The 23,114-nt window shown below is 38.7% G+C and overlaps 2 protein-coding genes across 9 annotated transcripts in view; one reads left to right on the forward strand and one right to left on the reverse strand.

The window, feature by feature from the left end:
- The window catches only part of LOC104952779 (kinesin-1 heavy chain-like), a 33,087-nt gene extending 27,183 nt beyond the window's left edge, over window positions 1–5,904 (reverse strand). Inside the window, exon 1 of the mRNA XM_010779656.1 lies at window positions 5,891–5,904. Coding sequence (XP_010777958.1) covers window positions 5,891–5,899 — 9 coding nt within the window. The 5' untranslated portion in view covers window positions 5,900–5,904. The remainder of the gene's footprint in view (window positions 1–5,890) is intronic.
- A 12,750-nt stretch (window positions 5,905–18,654) lies between these two features.
- Window positions 18,655–23,114, forward strand: part of arhgap12b (Rho GTPase activating protein 12b) — a 21,331-nt gene continuing 16,871 nt past the window's right edge. For 3 of the 8 annotated variants that reach the window (XM_010779660.1, XM_010779661.1, XM_010779662.1), the window contains exon 1: window positions 18,657–18,849. In XM_010779660.1, coding sequence (XP_010777962.1) covers window positions 18,763–18,849 — 87 coding nt within the window. In that variant the 5' untranslated portion in view covers window positions 18,657–18,762. Of the gene's footprint in view, window positions 18,850–23,114 lie in introns of all 8 variants that reach the window. The other 5 variants (XM_010779657.1, XM_010779658.1, XM_010779663.1 and 2 more) reach the window with 3 other exon arrangements.

The raw sequence follows: 23,114 nt of genomic DNA on the forward strand, positions 1-23,114 counted from the left end.
TAAAAATATTGGGCCCATCTTTGCTGATTATTGCGTGTAAATTCTGCGATTGCAGATGCGATTTTTTCTGGAGGTCTAGCTTTGACAAAATTAGGGGTGCAACCGAATGGAATTCTGCCGAAACGATACCGAATAGGACAGTTGCCGACCGGCCGTGTTTTTTCTTAAACGCTACGTATAGTATATATACGGAATTAGATATATATATAGGGGGGAGGGAGGGGCCCCCGGGCCAAAATATCCCCCCCCCCCCTAGCAATTTTTGTTTTATTATTATGTTAATTTATTTCATTTTTTACCTATATGTTGTGTTCCACGCCTCACCCGCATTTCATGCGAACCACACCGACATCGATTACACCAAAAAAAAGGTTTTTTTTTTTTTTTTTTTTTTTTTTCTTTGGGAAAAAGAAAAAAAAGGAAAAAAAAAAAAAAAAGTCAAAAAAAAAAACTTCCCACGGGATCTTGGAAAAAAAAAAACGCGGTTGGGACGGGTTCAAAAAAATCCCGCACCCCAGGGCTTTCGCGGGCATTTCCCACCAAAAAGAAAAAATTGGGTAAAAAAAAAAACAAAAACCCCACCTTGTTAAATTTTAACGAAAAAAAAAAAAAAAGGTTTTGAAAAAAAAAAAAAAAAAAAAAAAAAACCCGTGTTTTTTTTTTTTTGGGGGGGGAAAGGCCCCCCCCCCCCCCCCCCCCCCCCTTCAAACAAAAAGCGAAAAAAAAATCAAAAAGAAAAAGGAACCAACCAAAGGATTGGGGAAAAAAAAAAAAAAAAAAAAATGCTTTTAAAAAATTTCCCCAAAATTCTTTCCATTTTTTTTTTAACCCCGAACCGGAACCCAATTTTTTTTTTTTTTTTACTTAAAGCGGGGCCCAAAAAAAAAGTTTTTTTTGGGGGGGGGGGGAAAAACCTTTTTATTCTCTTGGCCAACCGGGTGGGGCCAAACTTTTTGGTTGGTGTTTGGGAAGGCCAAAATAAAAGAAAAGAAAAAAATCGACGGGGGGGGGGACGACCCCAAACCTTTTTTTGATTTCCCCATTTTTCCAAAAACAATTCCCGAAAATGCCTTTTTTTTTTGCCTTTTTTCGCTTTGCGGACAAGGAAAAAGCCCCAAAAAAAACAAAACCCTCAAAACGGGGTTTCCCCCCAAAACCGAAAGGGGGCCAATTTTCACCCCTTTTTCCCCCAAAAAAAATCCTTTTTTTTCGAGGGGGCCCTTTTAACAAAAAAAAAAGAAAAAACGAAAGGGGTGGAAAAAGTAAAAGCCCTTTTACAAAGAAAGTTTGAAAAAGCCCCTTGGTCAGAAAAATTAAACGAAAAACCGAGTTTAAAAAAACATTTTGGGAAAAAAAAAATGGGAAAAATTTTTGGAAAAAAAAGGCGGAAGGGAAAAAAGTTTTGGGGTTGTTTGGTGGCGGTGGTTTGGTTTGTTGGTGGGGGGTTGGTTGGGGGTGTTGGTTTTGGGTGGGGTGTGGGGGGGGGGGTGGGGGTTGGTTTGTTGGTGGGTGGGGTTTTGGGGTTGGGGGGGCGGGGGGGGGGGGGGTGGTTGGTGGGGGGGGTGGTTGAAAAAAAGGAAAAAATTTTTTAAAAAAAAAAAGCCCAAAAAATTTGCGCTTTTTTTTTTTTTTACCCCAAAATAAAAAATAAACATTGAAATTTTTTTGTTCTTTTTGTTTAAATTTGAAAAAAAAATTAGTAAACAGGGGGGTTTTTAAACGTTTTTAAAAGTGGGGCAAAAAAAAAAAGGGTTTTTTTTGGTTTGGGGTGTTTTGGGAGAAGAAAAGGAAAATTTAAAAAATTAAAGAAACAGCCCCAAAATTTTAAAAATTTTTTTTAAAATTTTTTTTTTTTTTTTTTTTTTTAAATTTCTTTTTTTTTTTTTTTTCCCCCCCCAAAAATATTTTTTTTTTTAGCCATATGTTTTTTCGGCAAACTTTTTTCCGCCAAAATTTTTGCTAATTTTTTTTTAACGAAAATCCAAAAATCAATTTTTTTTTCTTTTTTTTTCAAAAAAAACAGAAAACTAAAAAGCCATCTACAAAAACAAAAGAAAAAAAACAACAAACTTTTTTTTTGGGCGCCCCATAACTTTGTTTCCCCTTGGGCAAAAAATTTAAATCTTTTTTTTGCAAAAAAATGGCCAAACTTTTTTTTACCCAATTTGGACCAAAAAAAACTGAAAAAATTAAACTGGTCCAAAACAAAAAAAAAGATTTAAAAAGTCCGAATTTTTCGAAAAAACGAGGAAACAAAAAAAATTTTTTTGGTCCCCGCTTCTAATGAAGAAAACCCAAAAAAAAAAATTTTGGTTGTTTTTTTCGTCTTTGTTCCCAATTAAACTTTTTTTGAAAAAAACTTTTTCCCGGTCCAACCCCATTAAAAATTAAAACACCAAATTTCTACAAAATTAAAACAATAAAATAACCAATGTGTTTCCCTTTTGCAAAAAAAGTTTTTTTGCTCTTAAAGGCGCAAAAACTTTCAAAAACCTAAAAAAATAAACACCCCCTTTTTTTCCCCCCCAAAAACCAAAAAAGAATTTTTTACCTTTTCTTTTCTCGCCCAAAACAAACAACAAAAACAAAAAACCAATTTTTTTGGGGTCAAAAAGCTTTTTTTTTCAATTTTAGAAAAAGACTTCAAAAAAAAAAAATTTTGAACAGTTTTTTCCCCCATTTTTTTACCCCTTTCAAGTTTAAAAGCCCCAAAACAAACTTTTAAAATTACTGGACCTAAACAAAAAAAAATCCCCAAAATCCATACAAAACAAAACCTTCCAACAGCGCTATCGATTATTGGAAAAAAAACTCTGACACGGAAAAAACTGGAAACCCAAGGTTTTTTTTTGGGAGAAAACAACAACCTCTTTAAAAAAAACCATAATCACGGAAAAACAAAGTAAAATGTTTACTTGAGGTTCTTTTTAACTTACGTCATTGTTTTTTTTTTTTTTTTTTTTTTTTAAATTGTCTTCCCCCCAAATTTTTTTTTTTTTTTCCAAAGAAAAAAGAAAAGCCACCGGTAAAACAAAAGAAAAAACCAAAAAAAGATTTTGAAAAAAAAAATAGCCAATAAACACTTGGAAAAAAAAAAAATTAAAACAAAATCCGGTGTTTAAAAAAATTGGAAAAATTGGTTAAAATTCAGACCAAAAAGGTTTAAAAAAGCAAAACGGAAATTGGGAAGAAATCTTATTAAAGTAGCTTTTTTTAAAAACCTGAAATCCCCTTTGCTTTTTTTTTCCTTTTGGGGCGTCCTGGGGGTTCTTTGGGGCCCAAACATTTAAGCTTTTTTCAAATTGCCTTAACGTTCCCCCCCCCAAAAAAAAAAAAACAGCCCCCACGGTATGTTTTTTCTCCTTTTTTTTTCCCCTTGCAAAGAACCAAAGCGTGGCGGGGGAAAAAAATAAAAAATCCTTTTTTTTCCCCCCTTTGGTTTGTTGGTTTTCCCCAAACCAACCAACCCCCTTTTTTTTGGAAAACAACATCCTTTTACTTTTTTGAAAAAGTTGAAAAAGGGAAAAAGGTCCCCCCCTTTTTTTTTTTTTTTAATAGGAATTTTCTCAACTACTTGGCGTTAAAAAAAAAAATTTACAAATTTTATTTAAACCCTAATAGGAAAAAAGTTTCCAATTTGAAAAAAAAATTTTATCAAGCCTGGTTTCTTTTGAAAAAAAAAAAAAAAAAGGCAAAAAAATTTCCCATTCTTACCAAAAATGGAACGTGTTTTTTCTTATCGAAAAAAAGTTGTAAAACAACTTTCCAAATTTCACCCAAAAACAAAAAAAAAATTAACATTTTTTTTTCCTTCAAAAATGGTTGCCAAAAAAAGGATAAAAGACCCCCCTTTTACAAATTTTTTAAAAAAAACGGAAAAAAAAAAACTTTTGTTAAAAAAAAAATGTTTTTGAAATCCAAGCTTTTCATAAGCCTTTTTTTTTTTTTTTAATTCCTCCCCCGATTTAAAATGAAAAAAAAAAAACAAATCCTTTTTTTTCAAAGAGCGCCTAATGCGCAAGTTCCCCCAAAATAAATCCACAACTAATTTAATAAGCTTTAAAAAAAAAAAACCGGCCACCAATTTAAAAAAAAAAAAAAACAATATTTTTAAGTACAAAAGTTTTCCCCCATGGCAAAATTTCCCCCTGTTTTCCCCCCCCCAAAAAATGGGTTTTTAAAAATTTGTTTTTTTTTTTTTTTTCAAAAAAGTTGGTAAACAATCAAAAATTTTTTTAACTTGGGTTTTTTTAAGGTAAAAATACAAAAGTAAAAACATCCCAAATGCAAAGTTTTTTACCTTTTTTTTTTTTCCAAAAATTGGGGTTTTGGGATTTTGAACTGAAATTACAAGTTTTCTGTTTAAATAAAATTTTTTTTTTTTTTTTTTTGGGCAAACATTCAAGGTTTTGGGGGGGCTATCCCCCCCATATTTAGGTTATTGTAGCTTTTTTATGGTTCCCCCCCATTTTAAAAAGTTTTTTTTTTTTTTTGAAAAGGCGAAAGTTATTGTTTTTTTTAAAACCACTGTTTAAGAAGGAAAAATTTTTATTTTTTTTTTTTTGTTTTTTTTTTTTGTAAGAAAAACCATGAGGTTTGACAACACAAAAGATTTTTTTTTTTGAATGTTTTTTTTTTTGGGTTTTTGAGGGTTTTAGAGGGAAATTTTGGGGGTTAAAAACTTTCTTTCAAGTTTTTTTTAGAGGAATTTGTTTTTTTGGGGGGTGGGGATCTTTTGTTTTGCAAAAAAAAAAAAAACAACTTTGCCTTTTTTAAAAAAAGCAAAAAAATCTTTTTGCCATTTTTTTTTTTTTTGTTGTTTGGGGGAAAAAAAAAAATTATTCAAAAATGGAATAATTTGGTAAAATAACTTTGTTTTTTTTTTTTTTTGTAAAAAGAAAAAAAGAAAAAAAATTGGGTTTTCTTTTGTTTTTTTGAATGGCTTTGTGGGCTGTTTTTTTTTTGGTTTTTTTTTTTTTTTTTCTTGGAAAAAATTGAAAAAACGGAAAAAAAATTTTTTTTTGGGGGAAAAAAAAAAAAATTCCCCCTTAAAAAAAAATTAGTCGGGGGGGGGGGGGGGGGTTTTTTTAAGCGATTTGGAAGAAAAAAAGTGGGGGTAAAAAAAATCCAAAATAATATTTCCCCAAGGGAAAAATTTTTTTTTTTAAAGCCCCGCCCCCCCGCCCCCGTTTTTTTTTTTTTTTCCCTTGGGGGAAAGGTTTTTTTTTCCCTAGCCTTAAAAAACGTTTTTTTTTCTTTTTCCCCAAAAAATAACCCTGGCAAAAAAATTTAAAAAAATTTCTTTTAAAAATCAAAAATTTAATTTTTTTTTTCAAGAAAATACTTTTGGGTTTGGTACTTTTTGTTTGAATAAATTTTTGTTTTTTTTTTTTTTTCCCAGTTTAAATCCTTTAGGGAAAAAAAAAAAAAGAAAAGGGGAGGAGCGCGCGGGCTGGATGGCAAAACTTAACTTTAGACTTAACGTCACTTAACTGAACTTAACGTGTGAAGCGTTTAACTTAACTCACTTAACGTTAAACTTAACTTACTTTAACTTTAACTTAACTATCACCTATTATGGGTCCATAAAACATTTATTCAGCACTTTTGAATGCATACAGTACATTAATTCCAAGTCAAGTGCATTTTCTTTTCTCTGTAGGATAACTACAACAAAGTGCATTCAGAACAAAGCCAAGGTGCTTTAAAACTGCATAAACATCTAGGCCAGTAGGCCTACAACAACATAGTGTAAATAAAGACTGTAACAGCCAGGCCTTCAACAACAACAAATGCACCTATAACTTTGGTAACCTAACGTGTTGTTGTGATGACGTAATCAAAACGCGGCGACAAGCACGGCGCGCGACCATGCTCGCGGCTGGCTCACAGCCAACATGTCTGCCGCTTGGAGATATTTAAAAATATCAGAGAGAGAGAGGCGCGGATTGCGATTTGTAAAAACGTGTTCAGCTGACATTTCTCGAGGGGGTGTAACTGCAAAGACTTTCACCACTTCGGGATTACTCCACCACTTGAAATCAAAACACCCGGAAAAATATGCGGAGTATGATCAACGTAACCCTGTTCTCTGACATTCGGTGATATTTTTTCGGTGCTAAAACCCTTTCGGCCGAAAGGGCCTTTTAACCATTTTCGGCCGATAATTTTCGGTGGCCGAATATTCGGTGCATCCTTACTTAATGATGTATTTAATATTGTGATTTCCTACTTAGGGAAAGGATATTAATACTGCAATACTCTGCTGTTTCAGTTTCCTCTCAGGACACACGCATCTCTTGTTTATTTATTCTGTATATAGTTTTTCTGAAAGGGGTTGGTGTGGATTGCCCTCAGGACTTCTAGCAAACCTTGTCTGTCTGTTGTAAAGGTTTTGTGTTACATAAGAAAGAAGAGGTTGATGGTTGTTTTCAGTGTCCTCTTTCAGCATCAAAAGGAGTCTATAACTGGTTCACAGAAAAGTATAAAGAGGATCTGACCTTCACTTAACTGCGGGGCAAATGCATTTCAGCATGAGCGGCTCGCTGACGAGGATAGAGTCTGTCGGTGAACGGAGCTGATATTGTGGGATGTGACAGTGCCTTGAGGTTGCATGTGTTCACCCATGTTGGAGCACACCGGTGATTGTACTCCTGATTTAAGCTTTTCTTCAACAGAGGAAAGGTTAAAGGCTCGTTTCTCCTCAGCCCTGACACACCTGTCTTCTCAAAGGACGGTAAAGACGGAGAAAAGACTTAAGTCATGTTGGCTTAACCCCTTTTCCACCCCCTACTCTCCATAGTAACTACAGCTGCCTAGTATACCTCCTGTGGCTTCATTATTCTCTACGCTTCAGTCCTTTCTTTCTTTCTTTCGGTCACAGTGTTTCTCCATCCCACTTTTTTTGTGACTCTTTACACTGCTTTCCTTCCTTTCTTTCTTCCCCCCACCTCCCCGCTCCCTCCTGTCATTGTCAGCTGCCCAGCTGTAGTGACTGAAGGCTGACTGGCCATTGTTGTCCCCTGTACCAAGAGCCCTTGTGTCCCGCGCTGTCTCTGCACTTCATGCGGCCCAGCATCAATAGACCTCAGGCTGCTGCCACCAAGGCCCCCTGGGTGTGCTCCGTCACTCCCGGCACAATTCAAATCATTCACGTCCTAGTTTCAATGATCACTTCACCCAAGAAAGAACTTAAATATGTCCGCTCACCTGGACTGCTATGTGATTATCATTCATACTAACTATTTCCACCTAATAATCTCTTCATTATTCGTATGTGTGAGAGCCATGTATTGATGACAGGGATTTGATGTAAAACCAAAGCTGTATGCAAGGGTCATGTTCTCCACTAAATATAGCGACATAACATAACGCATACTAGTCATATCTTTCAAGAGCTGCCACTTCTGCCATCTTATTTCTCAGGTAAAACATAGATTAAACTCATAAAATAGTTAAGCAAAGCACCTCGTATCATTTCCTAGAGAATAAAGTGTCATCTTGTTTTGTTAATAAATTAAATTAAATAATATTCCAAAACTTAACAGAATACATGATCTGTTATCTGGAAATATTTATGATGAGTGAATTCCCTTTGAGCTGCTTTAGTATCAGGGTCCCGCTGCTTCCGGCCTTTTAACAGCAGGACATTTTGAGCTGTCATAGCAGGAAAAGCAGAGTTCCAGTAAATGTCCCAGTGATCTATTCCATGCACAATATATATGATTGATGCACTTTGTTTTTACATTAGAGCTCCGTAAAAACAAAGTCTATGCCACCTGACGGTATATTTGAAACGCTTTTCAATTTTCTTTTGTAATTATACACAGTTTTGGACGAACAGAAATATTGTTTTCACTTTAAAATGTTACAGGGAAAATCTGCATTTTAGTATGAGGGTGCCCCTGTTACCCGGTTTAGACAAAACCCTAACTATGTCTCCTCTAACAGGCCTATAAAAGCACCCTGGAACTACCTGTCATTAATGTAACGAGCTACACCTGTGTTTTACGACTCAACATTAACACCATGGGAGAGGTATAAGCCACCTTAATGACTGAGCAGTGTATTGTTATTGTGCTGTAAAGAATGGTTCCCTGTGATTCCCATCCAAACGGCACACCCAGAATACTGTTTTGTACAACACATAAATCCAAAGCATCTGCATGGATATTTATCCATGGATATTTATCCATGCAGAGATGCTGTCCTAATACCCCTATTCTGTTAGTTTTAATTTGGCCCTTATGCCCTTGTGATGTTGACCACAAGAGACTTTAATCAACACCTGAAAAAAACGTTTCAATTACGGTTAATTAATTAGACCTCAGGAAGTTGCTTCCCCAGTTACTGATTAGTAGGTCGGGTCCCAAATCACTCCGTCCTCACTGTATGGTCCCTTTTATGGTGAGGTTTGCCATTTTGTAGTGCGGTCTGAATGTATAGTGAGGAATATCATGCTATACAAAAATTGGACTCTGACATGCAAAGAAATGCAAACAATGATCGCTAACCAAAAATATAATCTAGGCATTGTGCAGAAGGGGAAATGGCAGCCAAGCAGCCAATTGAGACAAATCCATGTGTTGTCCACTTATTGTAAGTCTCTTTGGATAAAAGCGTCAGCTAAATGTAATGTATGTAATGTAATGTTGTGGCATGGAAATAACATGGATTAATGTGAGTGGAACAGCACATTACAACACACATGTCCATAAAGAACTGATTTAATATGGGGAAAATGTGCCCAGTATGATATGTATTAATCAGAAAATGTATTGAACACAGCCTTAGTACACACATGCCTATCTGTCATGTAATGTGCAGACACACACACAGAGACTTGTTTGACAGATATTTGTGGATGATTGGACTTTACTATTGATACGATAATCGTTTTTTTCCTCTTCAGCGAACATTTTAAATGAATAAAATATTGAATGCCATCACCTGTGGTTTAGAGTTGGTTTCCTCTGGGTTTTTTCACTTTGCAGTGATACACACCACTGTTCTTTTCCTCTTACATGTACAAATCTGAACCTTGACCTTCTACTTGTAGAGCATTGTAAGATCTTTTTTATATTAACTGGATCAAGACAAGTGTTTTGATTATTTCAGTGTCTTCTAATTGATTGACATGTGCTATCAGTTGTGTCGGCTTTAGTGTGAAAAGGTTATCGGCAGTGAAAGGTCACAGGGTGCTGGGACAGCCTGGTTATCTAACATGTTGATGTCTTAGCTCTGCTGCAGTCCACTCTTGATATATTTGGCATTTGCGCTGTGAAGACTGTAACCTGATCTGTTTTTGTAACAGTCCCAGCTTGATGTGTTTGCAGTGGGAATGTCTCCGGATCCTGAGATAAGGATGGAGGAAGGACCAATTGTAACCTTTTCTAGCATTAACACATTGTTTGATTCATCATTGCTTTATTAATCTTTTCATACCTCAATGAAACTAAATACTGCTTGAAATGTAACATAAGATTTAGTTCTGGCAGTGGAAGTGCACGACACATCCTGTTATACTCTTTTCAGCTACTCGGGATTCACTGCAAATTTAAATTCCTGCAGATGATAGAGGCACAGTCAAATTCTTGCAGTGCTGAAAGAGATGTAATAATATTAGCAACATGTTTTAAAGCAGTCATTAATGCATTGGCTCAAAACAGAAACGTAACTAAAGCATGTAATCTGCTTCTTCTAAAACCTTTGAGCCAGTTTTATTTTTTCCTTTACATGATGTGGCTTATATGCTTTTCGTGGTTTTATTTAGACGTGTGTGTGTGTGTGTGTGTGTGTGTGTGTGTGTGTGTGTGTGTGTGTGTGTGTGTGTGTGTGTGTGTGTGTGTGTGTGTGTGTGTGTGTGTGTGTGTGTGGAAAGATAAATACTCTTCCTCTCATGTAGTTCATGCTCCGGTCAGGTTCAGTAGAAATGAAGACACACTTGGTTATGCATGTCCACACACATGCAATGGTAGACAGTGTACTGTAAACGTACATCTTATTTAAATATTAAAATGATGTTTTATACCATTTAAAAGGAGATGCTGTGGTGGATCAGAGGGGAGTTCAGGGATCCCCCTGCTGTCTCTCTTTTAGCTCTTAGAAACCCTTGGAGTATTTCTATCTGTTTCCACATAAACAGAGCAGATTAGCAGAAAGATTTCAGGGAATATTAATAACCTGCTCTAAACCAAAGCCAACTGCCTTCCACACCACAGCTAAAGACACAGACAGATTTGTCAAACATGAGCTGCTCACAAAGTGAGTATGTGCTTCAATGATTAACTTAGTGCGGACTGGTAATGTATTCACAATAACATGGAGTTATGTTATAATAAAAGACTTAATTCCAAAGCTGAAAATGGATTTCAAATGTGATCTGGCATGACTGAGACTAGTGTTCTTAGTGCACGGAGGCCTGTCTGTACTGATGTTCAGAACAAGCCAAATACTTCATGTGGGTTGACTTTCTGGTAAAGATCCTGGGGCATGGTGTGAAAGCTGATTATTTGCTGCTTGTATATCCAACCATGATATCAGTCGCCATTCTAAAGAAAGTGGAAACACGTCTGCTTTGCATGACTTTCTCTTAACTACCCTTAACATTAATCGCCTGGTGGATGTGCGGAATATTCCTGCATACCTTTCATTGTACAGGTGTACACAGTGATCTGCAATATACTTGGCTCAAGTTTGGCTTCTACCACATTAAAGTTGTATGTATAATAATCATTAATATTTGTATTTTATTTGTTTCGTTTTTAGACACCTTTTCAACTAACACAAATGTAGTTACAGGTTAAGCACTACATCTGGGCAACAACACATTTTAATGGGGCACCCAATCATTTTCAGTGGGACTCAAACAAATAACAGTTGGCAGGTCAGGGGAGCATGGACCCCAACACATTGAATATCTTTTAACATGAATGCTTTTAGATGTAAACAGTGACCCTCGCGATTAAATAATACTCACAAATCATCCACACATTTTGAGAAGCTGTAACCTGCAAATACTTGGACTTGCGAGTTAAATCATGTTGATTATTACAATACTAATCAAATCAATTTGTTTATTATCTATCAATCATATTCTTAGCTGTACGGGGTCCATACTGCTTTAACCTCCACCACACCTCTCTCACCAGCCATTCAGCACCCAGGTTGCTTAGCTAGTGTAATTAGCCTGAGCCAATCACGCAGAAGGCATGAGGGCAGGATTAGTCATTAACTGGGGGCTTAGCTGTCAGCTGTCAGCCACACAGGAATGCTGCTAAGTCTCTGCTGCAGACCTTTTTTCCCTGCCGCAAAGAAGCAGAGCGAAATAATAATTCTGCAAAATCTTTCTTTAAATACAGTTCTGTTAATAGCCAGAGCCAAGGTGTATGGATCAGACACCAGCTGTAAATGTAGCATGTGTAGCCTTGGCTGTTTTTATACTCTGAACATGATATTGCTGTAGTAATTGCAGAAAACTGACCTCACAACAGTTTGTATTGGCACTAATTAACCAAGTTTTCATATTCCCAAATGTCCTAATCGTGTCACTCAGCACAGAACGGACCTTCTGTTTGTTTTGGTTCAGCAGCAGGCTAAAACCTGATGGCAGTGAGTTTAAACATAGAGTCTTTGTTCGGCGAAAAACACTCAAAATGAGTAATAACACAGAGATTTGGCGATGTCGGTTCCATTAAAGAAATTGAATTTTCCTCTGGCTTGTCGTCGATTTTCTTCCCCTCTAAAACTTGTTGGAGACTAAACAGAACAAATTGAAGCTGTCAGTGCGCTGGCAGGTCGTTTGACTTCTACGGCCAGAATTCATTTATTGGGCCCCTTCCCACTCTCTCTTCTCTCTCAGGAGTGTACCCAGAATCCATCACGCCCTGTTCCTCCTTTTTGTTGGATGGTTGAACGGGGAACAGATTACACTGCTGCTCTGTCTTCCTGTTCATCGAGTAAAGCAGTCCTTCTCGCACTTTGATCATAGAGTCCCGGTTTGCCACAGAAAGAAGAAAAAGAGGAGGTCAAAAGGAGGTGGGGTGGGAGTGGAGCACCCAGACGACACAGCCTGTTGGGGGTCTGGGAGTAGGGGTGGGCGATATTGAAAAATATATTATCACGATATTTTTCAAGCAGTATCACGATAGACGATATATATCACGATATTTTTTCATGTCGGTTATTATGGTTATTTTTCAAGTTACTTAACAGAACAACCACCTACAAGGTAACAGGAACTAAAACTAAAAGGAGTAACAGACCAAGATAGCATTTCAAGCTGGTTTTATTTCTGAAATGAATCCCTGAATGGACAATTCAACATGTTGATATGGCTTCAAGGCAGTTTCTCAGTATAAAAAAGTAACTTTCTGAGGTAGCACGAGCAGTGAACATCAATAAACATGAAAAGGAGGGTAAAACATAACTAAGTAAAACATAAAACATCAATGAGGAAAAGTCAGTGCCAAACAATTAAAATTTAGACTTGAAGTGCAATAAAAGACTTAGCATAACTGAAGGGAAAACTATATAAATACCTTATTGATCAAATAAAATATAAGCCAACAGAATCAAACAGACAAAAATAAAGTGCAATACTGTCTGAATCCTGACTAGACAGCTTTAAGAGAATGTCTTTCACATCGGTTTAGTTTTTTTATAGTTTATTTTTCACTTTTTTTCTCCATTTTTTTTGTTTTTGTTTTATCACGATGATACGATATCTCTGAAAAAGCATATCGTGGAGACTAATATCGTCACGACGATATATATCGTCATATCGCGCCACCCTATCTGGGAGTCACTCCTGCTGTGTGGGTCCGCGGCCTTTGACCCCTGCTGTTGAGAGAAACGTAGGAGTCTCTTCACATGCACTCTTGTTGTATCTCACACTCCTTTTCTCTCTGTGTTTCTCACATGAAAGGCCTGGGTCACACCAGCATTTTAAAGGGTTACATTTGCTAACTGACCATTAGCGCGCTTGCTACTGGGAGATCTATTTCCCATGTTTAGCCACTTTCTATTGCACATAATCGTGGGACATACCAGGAAGTATAAGAGAAATAATACAAATATAAAAGCCACTTCAAAGGATCTAGCTAATGTACTTGCATGAGTTTTGCTATTTTAAGTTTGGTTGATATTGTAAATTGCTTCTGGAATAAAGCATCAGTATTATGAAATGAGATGATATAAAAATGAAGAGAACCCTAAACCCTTTTGTCACTGTCTAGTGCTAGCCCAGCCATTTAGAGAGAACAGTCACTACGTCACTATCCTTCAAGACTTGTACATTTTGCAGGATTAGTTTCTCTCTCTCTTCCCCGGCTCATCCGATCTGATGACTATAACAAAAGGAAATAAGCACACACCAGGGGACAATGAGACACTGAGACAAAGCAGACCAGGTGCAGCAGGACACAGGTGGCGGCCGCCTAGAAGGCCGCTTGTTACACAAATCAATATCATTCACGCTGACGGTAAGCAACATTTGCAAAACCACAATCTTTGATTCTCTCTGGCGCATCCTCACACACACAACACGTCTCCAGCAGCAGCTGTATGCTTCTGTGCATCGCCGGGCCTGCTGATAGTAATGAGATGAACCCCCCCCCCCCCCCCCGACACACATACATATTGAAATACTCCAGGAATGTCTCCATATGCTTTATAGAGACTTACCGGGGCTAAAAAAGGAGATGTCTGGTCGATTCTGGTTGGCTCGTTTGCTTTCACGCTCTGACTCGAGTTTAGGCCCCAAATAGAAACCAAACGCTCTGATCCTGTGAAATATCCATGGGCGTGTTGTCCCAGATATGAATTGTTTGATTCGCCCGCTCTAGTTAAGCTCACTTACTGGCACACTCACACGTGCAGAATCTGCATCCCAGTACGGCAGACTGGTTTTTGGCTGATGGCAGCGTCTCCCCATAGGCGCATGAGACTGCAGGCTTCCCCTGTCCTCGAAATCCACCCTAGCTTATTAACATTTCACGAGGAAAATATGCGCGGCGCAGTAAAACCCCTTCTGTTTTTCACGCGGTAGAAAAACAGCAGGGGTGTTCGGAGACTCCTCTGACTTTGAAAAGGTGTCTGAAATGATATAAAACGGTTTGTTTTGGCACTAAAACTCAACCACTGAATCGTGTTTTCCACAGTTGTACCAGTTTTTGCTCTGATCTTGTAAAGTGTCCCTTTTCTGTAGCCTTGAAGCTTCTTTGTCTGCCGTATCCAAGCAGCAGCGGTGTCTATTAGAACATGTATCCTCCACAGAGCTTTATCAGAAGCGGGTTGTATTTCCACAGACACAAACTGACATTTTAGCCGAGCGCTATCAGCACAGGACCAGAAGGTTAATTGCTCGCGTCTCTGTCAGATTGTGAAGCCTCTGATCCATGAAATGAAAATAGCTGCCGTCATCCTGCGAGAAAATGCTGACTCAGTCCCATATCAGGGTTTCTCTTATAGTTTTTGTTTTTTACTTGCCATGTTTTGCTGACCCATGTATGCGTGAGATGCATTTGAGTCGGTTTTTGAAAGCCATTATCATATTTTTTTGTTCTACCTACACCCACTATTTCAGCTTAGAATCAGATCTCTTTCCTCTTTTATTTTTTACTGTCGAATTCTGGGACTGGTTGCTAAGGAAAGTGATGGCAGTGTGTGTGATTGTAAGCATGTGTTCATGCTACATTTCTGTGTCAGTGTCTGCTTGTGGAGAATAGGGAGGGGGGTGGGAGGGGGGTCTGGCTTATGAAATGCCACAAATGTGATGATGGGGGAGTGGGCGGATGCAGTCTGACACCCAGCGAAGTGGAAATGTGGGTTAATCTGGTCATATGGACACAACCATCATACCTCCTGGAGCACAGAGAGGGGGGGGGGGGCGAGTGGGGCGTTGGCTCACTAGAAGATGGCAGAGAGAGAATGGCCCAAGAGGTTTTGGTGTGTGAGTGGATTGATGCATTAGCTCGGAGGTGGTGTGCCTCCCCACCCACCCCTCTAACCCCGCGCGGTCCATCTTCAAACACTCCTCTGCGCTCTCGCCTGATTGGCTGCGAGGTGTCGCCATAGCCACCGATGCAGCTCCGTCAGTCACCATGCCACCTCTCCGCGCCGCCTCGACACACTTCCTTGAACCGCTTTCAGCTAATTCAATAATCACATTATGTAATGGGGTTAGAGGAAATGCACACACACTCCGGGGCGTGACATTGATGCATCTGTGACGGCTGAGATGTTTTTAAATTCAGCACGGAATCATTGTTATTGCATTACAGCTGGAATTACCTTTTATTATGTCTGTAGCCTATAACCTGAAATGCGGTCACATGTATTTAACAAGATAATTATATAGCACATCTCACACTGAGGCATCTCAAAGTGTCAAGTTTCAAGATGTTCAACCTAGAAAGGAATACAATCAAGACATTTAAATCACAGAGGCTGTCAAATAAATGTTGACACCATATCATGTGATAGATTATGTCAAGGGAAAATCAAAATCAAATCTATGTAGAGTTCTAGACTAGCATTGTTTATTTGACTACCTTTACCTGTAGCCTCCAAAGTAACTACCGGTATATAAACACCTCTCTTTTAAAAAATATGAATAAAAATAGTCACCTTCACAAAAGAAAGGATTTATTGTAGGATTGTTGTATTTGTGATGTTGTAGCTTAATTTATAAACTGGCATGGTTAGCCTGGTATGAAAGTAAATATTTAAGAGTTGGTCAGAGCTGGGGCACAGCTTGTAATCTTTGGTCAATTTCCATCATTTTAATTATATCCACTTTACGCAGAGTTTAAACTATCTTTTTCAAGCCAGTCCAAAAGTGTGCGACGTCATCTTCAATGCAACTTGCTACAGTTTGTACAATGCATCACAACAAGACTACAGGACAAAAAGCATGACACTTCTTCTAGGAGAAAGATCTGTTTTTGGGTTGCAGCTAGGAGGAAGCCATGACGTCAAGCTTTATCTTTCAATGGTGCCCATTTCCAGAGATGTGGCCAGATTATATGACTCATTTTTACATATAATGACTCTTAAAAAGGGGCAGTGTCATACTGTTCCAGCAGGATCTTTGCGCTGAACCAATTATTGATTTACATACAGTACAAGCATTAAAACATTCTATTCCATGACAAACTGGAAGCCATTGTGAGATGTGTGTGTTCTCTTCCTCTGTGCATACTGCATCACACTGACACAGTGCAGTGTGGAGATGCTGCAGAGTGTGTTGCCATGTGTGCATTGAGAAAAAAGCACTCTCCCTCGCTTCTCTCCTCAAGGCCAGATGCATAGATGGAGCCTCCCACCCACTCCCCATCCTCCCTCCCAAACCCGAGAGAGACACCTAGTGGACTCAGGGTGACACTACACCCCCCACATGCCTGCTGCCCTCACCCCGACCTGCGCTTCTTTACACAGGGAATAATTTATGATGCTACTGTAGACACCGGCATTTTCTGGTGATTGTACAGGCACAGGAGGAGGAGGGGGAGGAGAGGGGGGAGAGGGGGGAGTTGTATTCCCAACATGGTTATAAATACGAAGGCTGCAGTGAGCTGTGTTTCACGCAGCAGAGCATAATCTCCATTAGCCAGCCAATTCTCATCAGTTCTTCTGCGTCTGTTCCCCTCTCCCTTCATACTCCATTAGACCCCTGAGTTGAATTAATCACACATTCCCATGTTGGGTGTGGGTACCCTCTTCAGGCTGCATAATACGTTGTAATGCAGATTCTGCACTGCACCGGCCTGCAGTCTGAAACTCATTTATCACGCCATGCAGCACATCTCCTCCTCTCTTCTGCCCTCTACCTCTCACTCCATCCATCCCTCATAAACAACCCCCAGCCCCCCTCAGGTCCTTTTTTTATTTATTGACCTACCTGTCAGATACCCCGGGTCTTGACCCCTCTGCCACATCTCATTCATTTCAAACTAGCCGGCAAGCTTCCTACGAGAATAAAGGGAGGAGGAGTGACTCACAACAATGCAGACAGTGAGAGTGCATTGTCTCCACTGACCACTGTTATGTATAAGTTGAGGTGTGTCCTTGTTGTATAGCATGAGCTAATATTACCAGCCTGATTTTAGCTTATTACTGATCATGACTGTATCTGCTTCTCTAAGTCACTATTACAAGAATGTGCATTACAGAATGCCAAGGATCTGCTTTGAATCTAATATTTGTTCTTTGAAGTTCAATCTGTTGATATTAAAGATACTTTGAAAAAGCTTGTATCTCATAAAGAAACCAAACATTAGGAATACATTGATAAAGTAACACGAATAGGTGAGTGAGGAGACAGTGTATTGTATAATGTGGAGACTATGGCATTCCCCTGGTTTATTAAGAGTTGCATTTATTGAGTTTTTGGGCACCTTGGGAACTGCAGCAGCACATAAACACAACACTGATGGATTATTATCTCATAGACTTGTCTTATTTAAGCATACAGCAGAAAGGAGCAAAGTCTGCATTCATTTCAAGTCATGTCTCTGGCCACCTGACATATATCATATCATTAATATCTCTTCTATCATAATGTTTTGATGTCCATTAACTCTTGAGGGAAATATGTGGCTCTGAACCAGAACGATACAGGAGCTCATCCTCTCACATGACACACACTGTAGTTATTTGATCCACTGTGAAATATTTATTAGTGCTGTGTGTTTATGACAACTCTATAGAATACATTGAAACTATTTATACCTTTTTCAAAAGACATGGCATGTGTTTTGCTCTCTTTTTCTTCAGGATAAAAGGCGTTTGATCGATTGAAAAATAATAGTGTAATGCTATATACGACCTTCATAGAATTATAATGAGATTGGGAGAGCTCAAAGATTCAGTATCATCCAGACACTACTGCAGAAAGGTTCCAAAAGCATATACTGTCTACAGCCAGTATGGGACACTTCTATCAATTGTGGAAATATTGGATAATTAAATAATCCTAACAGTTCCTGTTTCAACCAAACAATTAAAATGTGTTTAAACAAGTGTTCAAAGTTGGAAAAAGTAACTATTTTGTTAACATTGTTTGTAGTTACATGACAACACGTTTTGTTTATGGACATCTTTGTCCATGTAAATTGTCTGCAAAGGCCAAAATCCCTAATTCTCTCCGGAGGGAGTTTCTCTTTCTTTAAGCTGATAATAGTGCCTATCATGAATATTTTTAATAGAATTATTCATACTAATAAGCCGTAACATCTTCATCAGCCCGGGGTTGTGGGTTATCATTTATTCTACCACATCTCTTTTGGTTTTCCTTCCTATTGCTGTTTCCTCCTGCAGCTCTTTCTCAATCTATTATTTCCCCTTTAACGAGGCAACAACTTTGCTAATACGGTTTTCTGCAACCTCCTTCTTCTGTTCAGGTAATGATAGCAAGACAAAGACATTGCACAGTAGTGAGTGGTCAAACCAGAGTGCCAGTGTGTCTGTCAGTGCCCAGCTGGACTCCAACACACATAGTTCTGTTAGAGGAAGCTCTGACTTATACACAGCCATTTCCTGTTGTGTCAGTTTGTGTGTTGCGCTGTTAGTGATGTAGAGAGAGATCCTGTTCCCCTTCGCCTCCGTCACAGTCTGGCTCAAATTCCCTCCTACCTTCCACTGGACTGTTGCAGAGCCAAGAAGGACGCGGAGAAAAAGATGGAGCATGTGTGTGTTGGAGGGAGGTGAAGCCACAGGGGTCAGCGTGTGTCTTGTCACACTCGATGGCCGCCGTGCATCACCATGCGTCGTGCATTACATTTATTCAGAGGCTACTGGAGAGCCGGGGAGGATGATGACGACGTGTTTGTGTGCAGCTCTGGATATAAGGTGACACAGCAGATAGGGATCAGAAATAAGACTAAATGTAAATATCTTTATTTTCAAAAAAAGGTGTTCTTACCATGGCAGGTGTTCACTCAGATTAATGTAGAAAAGGGTGTGTATGCTCAGCCGATGGATTTCATGTCCCGTCATAATGAATTCCTGGTGTCCACTTACAGTTGGAGAACTTTCCATCAGAAATGCTGGCAGGCGTCGCCCGCTTTGTTCTGTTTTAAGCTGTTAAATTGAATTCCAGGTAGCATTTAATTAGATCCTAACAAAAGTTTGCCTGTTTGAAAGTAGCACATTGTAACCGACTGCCAGTAAAACTCTTGATGTCCTGTTCAATTAAACATTTACTGCAGAAGAGGGCCTTTTCTATTCCAGGCATGTGTTGGACTCCTCTCTCGGCATATGGTGCACACTGCATAAGGTTTCTATCTAAAATAGAACGGGGTATTTTTGAAGAAGAGGGTCATTGTCTCCTGACATCAATTCTATTTTGAGTTTGTTGCAAGGGAGCAGTTGGATGTCTTTTTAAAAGAAAGTGAAATACCATTTATAAAGGTTTTTTTTTGTGATAAATTGACTGTCTATGTTATTGGCCAGTTTTAATTTATGTGTGTACTCCTTTATAGTTCATGTTTGAAACAACAAATACATTGTTTAACCACCAGATAGAACTGACACGTTTAAACGTCAACTGTTGTTGCTCTGAATAAATCTTGGTCACAGTTCTTTAACAACCAAGTTTAAAAGATCCTTTCAAATAATAAATATCCCTTATGTTATGTGTCTCAACATTGAACTGAGACTGGAGTTTTCAACCGAGTTGGGCTTACTCTAAATTAAGTATCTCATTAAAGCAAACTTGTGTTATTTTAACACAATTACGTGACAGAAGTTATGCCTACAGTCAGTTGTATTCACCACCTGAGATCTAACAACCATGGCTCCTTCCTCATAAACACATTTTTTCAGATTTTGTATGCCGTTATTGCGGCTGAAAACAAATCCGATTCTTACTATCATAGGATCATTTTTTACCTGATCCATTTATCCGATACAGGGAGTACTCGCCCGTGAGAATTATTGTTAAATAATTTCTGTTTCTCTTGAAGAAGCATCGACGAGTCTGAGAAAATAACCTCTGTGGCCATAATGGAGAAACCATACAGGGTTGCATTTGGGAATTGTTTGATCAAGAGCTTTGATTCATAAAAGCCCATATAACTCAGGGTCTGCTTTTTCAGTTTGCATGCCACCCTAGCTTTATGGTGATGAAGCTTAACAACCCCTTTAAGCACAGTTTTGGACATATTCCCTGTAAAGGCAGCATGAATAATATGAGATTAAATGGTCGTGACTTCTGCAGTATGAATGTCAACATTTTTCCAAAGCTCATCACTGTGTAGACTTCTGGAACATTTTTAGTTTTGCTTCTTAAATGTATGTTTAAGCTTTAACATGACTTCTCCACCGTGTGCAGTTAAGTTAGTCTGACCTGTGTGGGATCTAAATGGATCTGACCCCCGTCTTCAAACTCAGTCATCTGCATTTAGATTTGCTATTCCAAATATATATTTTTTTAGAAAGGGGCAGGTCACATAAGATTTGATTCTTCTCCCTGCTCCTTTTCGCTCAATGGTAGAGTCATGTTTTGTGGCAATTATTGTACATTTGGTTTAGCGTACCATGAGCGGGACAAATAAAAATGAAATGAAATGATTCCTTAAAACCCCAATTGAAGCTGCAGCACACGTTCTCCATTCTGTGTGTAATTGATGAGCGTGAACCCAGGTCCAGCCACACCATCATCTCTCAGCGGTTCACGTGCTGTTTGTTGGACTGAAAGTGAGAAGCAGCAGGACACCACCGAGTCCTTTCCTCTGCTCCCGCATATGTGCAGGATATTAAATAATAATGCCTGTGAAAAATATTCCTGTTATTCCAAGAATCAGCAGGAAGTCCCATCTGTGTCCTGAGAGCAGCTCAAATCCTCTGACTGAAGTGCATTTCCCCCCGCATTCCTCACCTGTAACCAAGAGAGGAGTATTGCTGTCCAACTTTTGGCGTTTGTCCTCTCTGTGCTTTACAGCATGTTTGCTGCTGGATCTCCTCCAGAGAGAAACAAAGCTGGCATCAGTCGCAGAGCCTCAGCTCCTCTCCAAAAACCCCTAACTATGTTTCAGAGGCGAGAACAAAGTTATATGCTCTGAGCCGTAGCCATGGTAACATCGCTTTTTGGCTTTTGTGGAGTGACCTTAGGATGCTGCCAAGTGTTCAAATACCGCTTTTAAAACTGTGTTTGAAGTGTGTGCTGACACTGGGGGGGCCACGTTTGTGATTAAGTTTGTATAGTGTTGCGGTTCAAGCATAAATCCTGCAGTTGTAATGTGGAATAACATTTTCACAAACCATGCTGTTTAAAAATAAGTACGGTAACCCTCTCCTCCAGTAGCAACTTTTTAGTTACATTTTTAGCCGTTTGCTCAGGAAGTGGCTATATCTTTTCCCCCCTTCCATTTTCTCTTAGCTCGTCTCTGCTGTGCTGTGTGCTTATTCTGCTTGTCTCCCTACTTCTCACTTCTGTATTCTTCGAACCAACCTTTTTAAGAAATTTTATTTCTGCAATATTCACAGCAGCACTTTTGCTAAGAAGATTGCTCACATGAAAGCGGTTACATTTTGAAACATGCAACCAGAGAATACAGAATCTGCTATCTGCTCTGTGCTTGTAGGTCTCTATCAGCATGTCAGCATAACACCAGAATTGTTTTCTTATCTGCAGTATTACGTTGTTAGAGAGGATTATCTATTATGAGATTCCAACATAAAGCTCAATGTGAGATCTTGGCTTTCGTCCTGGCTTTTCCAAATAGTCAACCTTTCGTTCAGCCTGAGAATTTTGAGCATCCATGAATGTCAAGCCTCACCTTCTGTAAAGCTGCTTTTAGTAGCCTTGGGTGAAAAAACTGTTTGCCTTTTCCTTATAATGTGAAGCAAGGGTGCCATAACAGTTTCCCTCAGAGAAAGAGTTTGACTTGGGTTCTGTTGGCAGGTTAAATACATGCTTCCATTTCTGGTAGATCACCTCATTACCTCACTTTTTTGTGATAACATACACAAAAGTTGCTAAAGGGAGAACTTGCAAAATCCTATCTATGTTTTGTAAATTGTAATGTCGTTTTTTGGTGTCTGATAAGCGCATCATCTGTAACTCTGACTTCCTGGATCACGTTTCATTGTGACACGACCCAACGCACTGTTTAGAACTGGAATGTTTTCAATCTAAAAACCGCCAAAAGTAAAGCTGGGTGTAGATTAAACTTCAGTCTAGTTTAAGCTCCTCTTCTTTAGTTCCTTGTCACTAATTGGATTCATTTTAAAGTGGTACTCATACATGGTCAAGCCCTTCTATACTTGGAATATTTATTTTCGCTTTTGGGGAAAGCTTCATTTTTTTTTTTAAGCAGTGATTTCTGATCTGTGAACTAAAGGTGATCACAATCAGCTCGTGCAAAGTCTCACAGAAGCCGAATCAGCTGTGTTCTACGCCTTCTCTTCCACTTCTTTATCTCCATCTTTCTTTTGTCTTCTTCCCTTTAATTACCTAAGATATTTTACTTTACATAAGTAAAGCCCTGTATGCTTTAAAGCTTGGAGTCTAGTAGCTGTTTACGTTCATAGCATTGGTCTCTTAGTAGACAGAAAACATGCAACTGTGCTGAATGCATCTGATTAGAATCATACTGATATGGTTTTAAAGTATCTGCGAGACACATGTGGCGTGTGATTGGCTCAGCAGCTGCTTCCTGCCGTGCAGACTGTCAGAGACACTCATAACTCACCGTCTCACCTTCATGCTCTGAGAAAGAGAGTTGGGCAGGTCTGTTTTGCAGCTAAATGTTTGTGATGTTTACTGAACCAACTCACAGCTCGGCTTGTTACATTCCCTAGTCCAATCCTGGATGTGATAGCTGTTGGTTCCTGTGCTGGACATGAACAACATTCCTACAGCTATTTCAATCTGGCAGGTTGTGGTGGGATTTCAGGGCTGCTTCTGGTTATGGAATTCCTGGAATATTATTGACATTTCAGAGGACACATAACGTTTTCGGAGAATGTTCAGATACTAAAGGTCTCCTATCATGCAAAATGCACTTTGTTATGTATTTTATACATAAATATGTGTCCCCGGTGTGTCAGGGAACTCGCAAAGTGTCAGAAAATAAAATCCTCTCTCTTTTCCTCCGTACTGAAATCTCTAA

The sequence above is a fragment of the Notothenia coriiceps genome, unplaced genomic scaffold (genome assembly GCF_000735185.1).
Source record: "Notothenia coriiceps isolate Sejong01 unplaced genomic scaffold, NC01 NC01_scaffold00020484, whole genome shotgun sequence".
Taxonomy (NCBI): domain Eukaryota; kingdom Metazoa; phylum Chordata; class Actinopteri; order Perciformes; family Nototheniidae; genus Notothenia; species Notothenia coriiceps.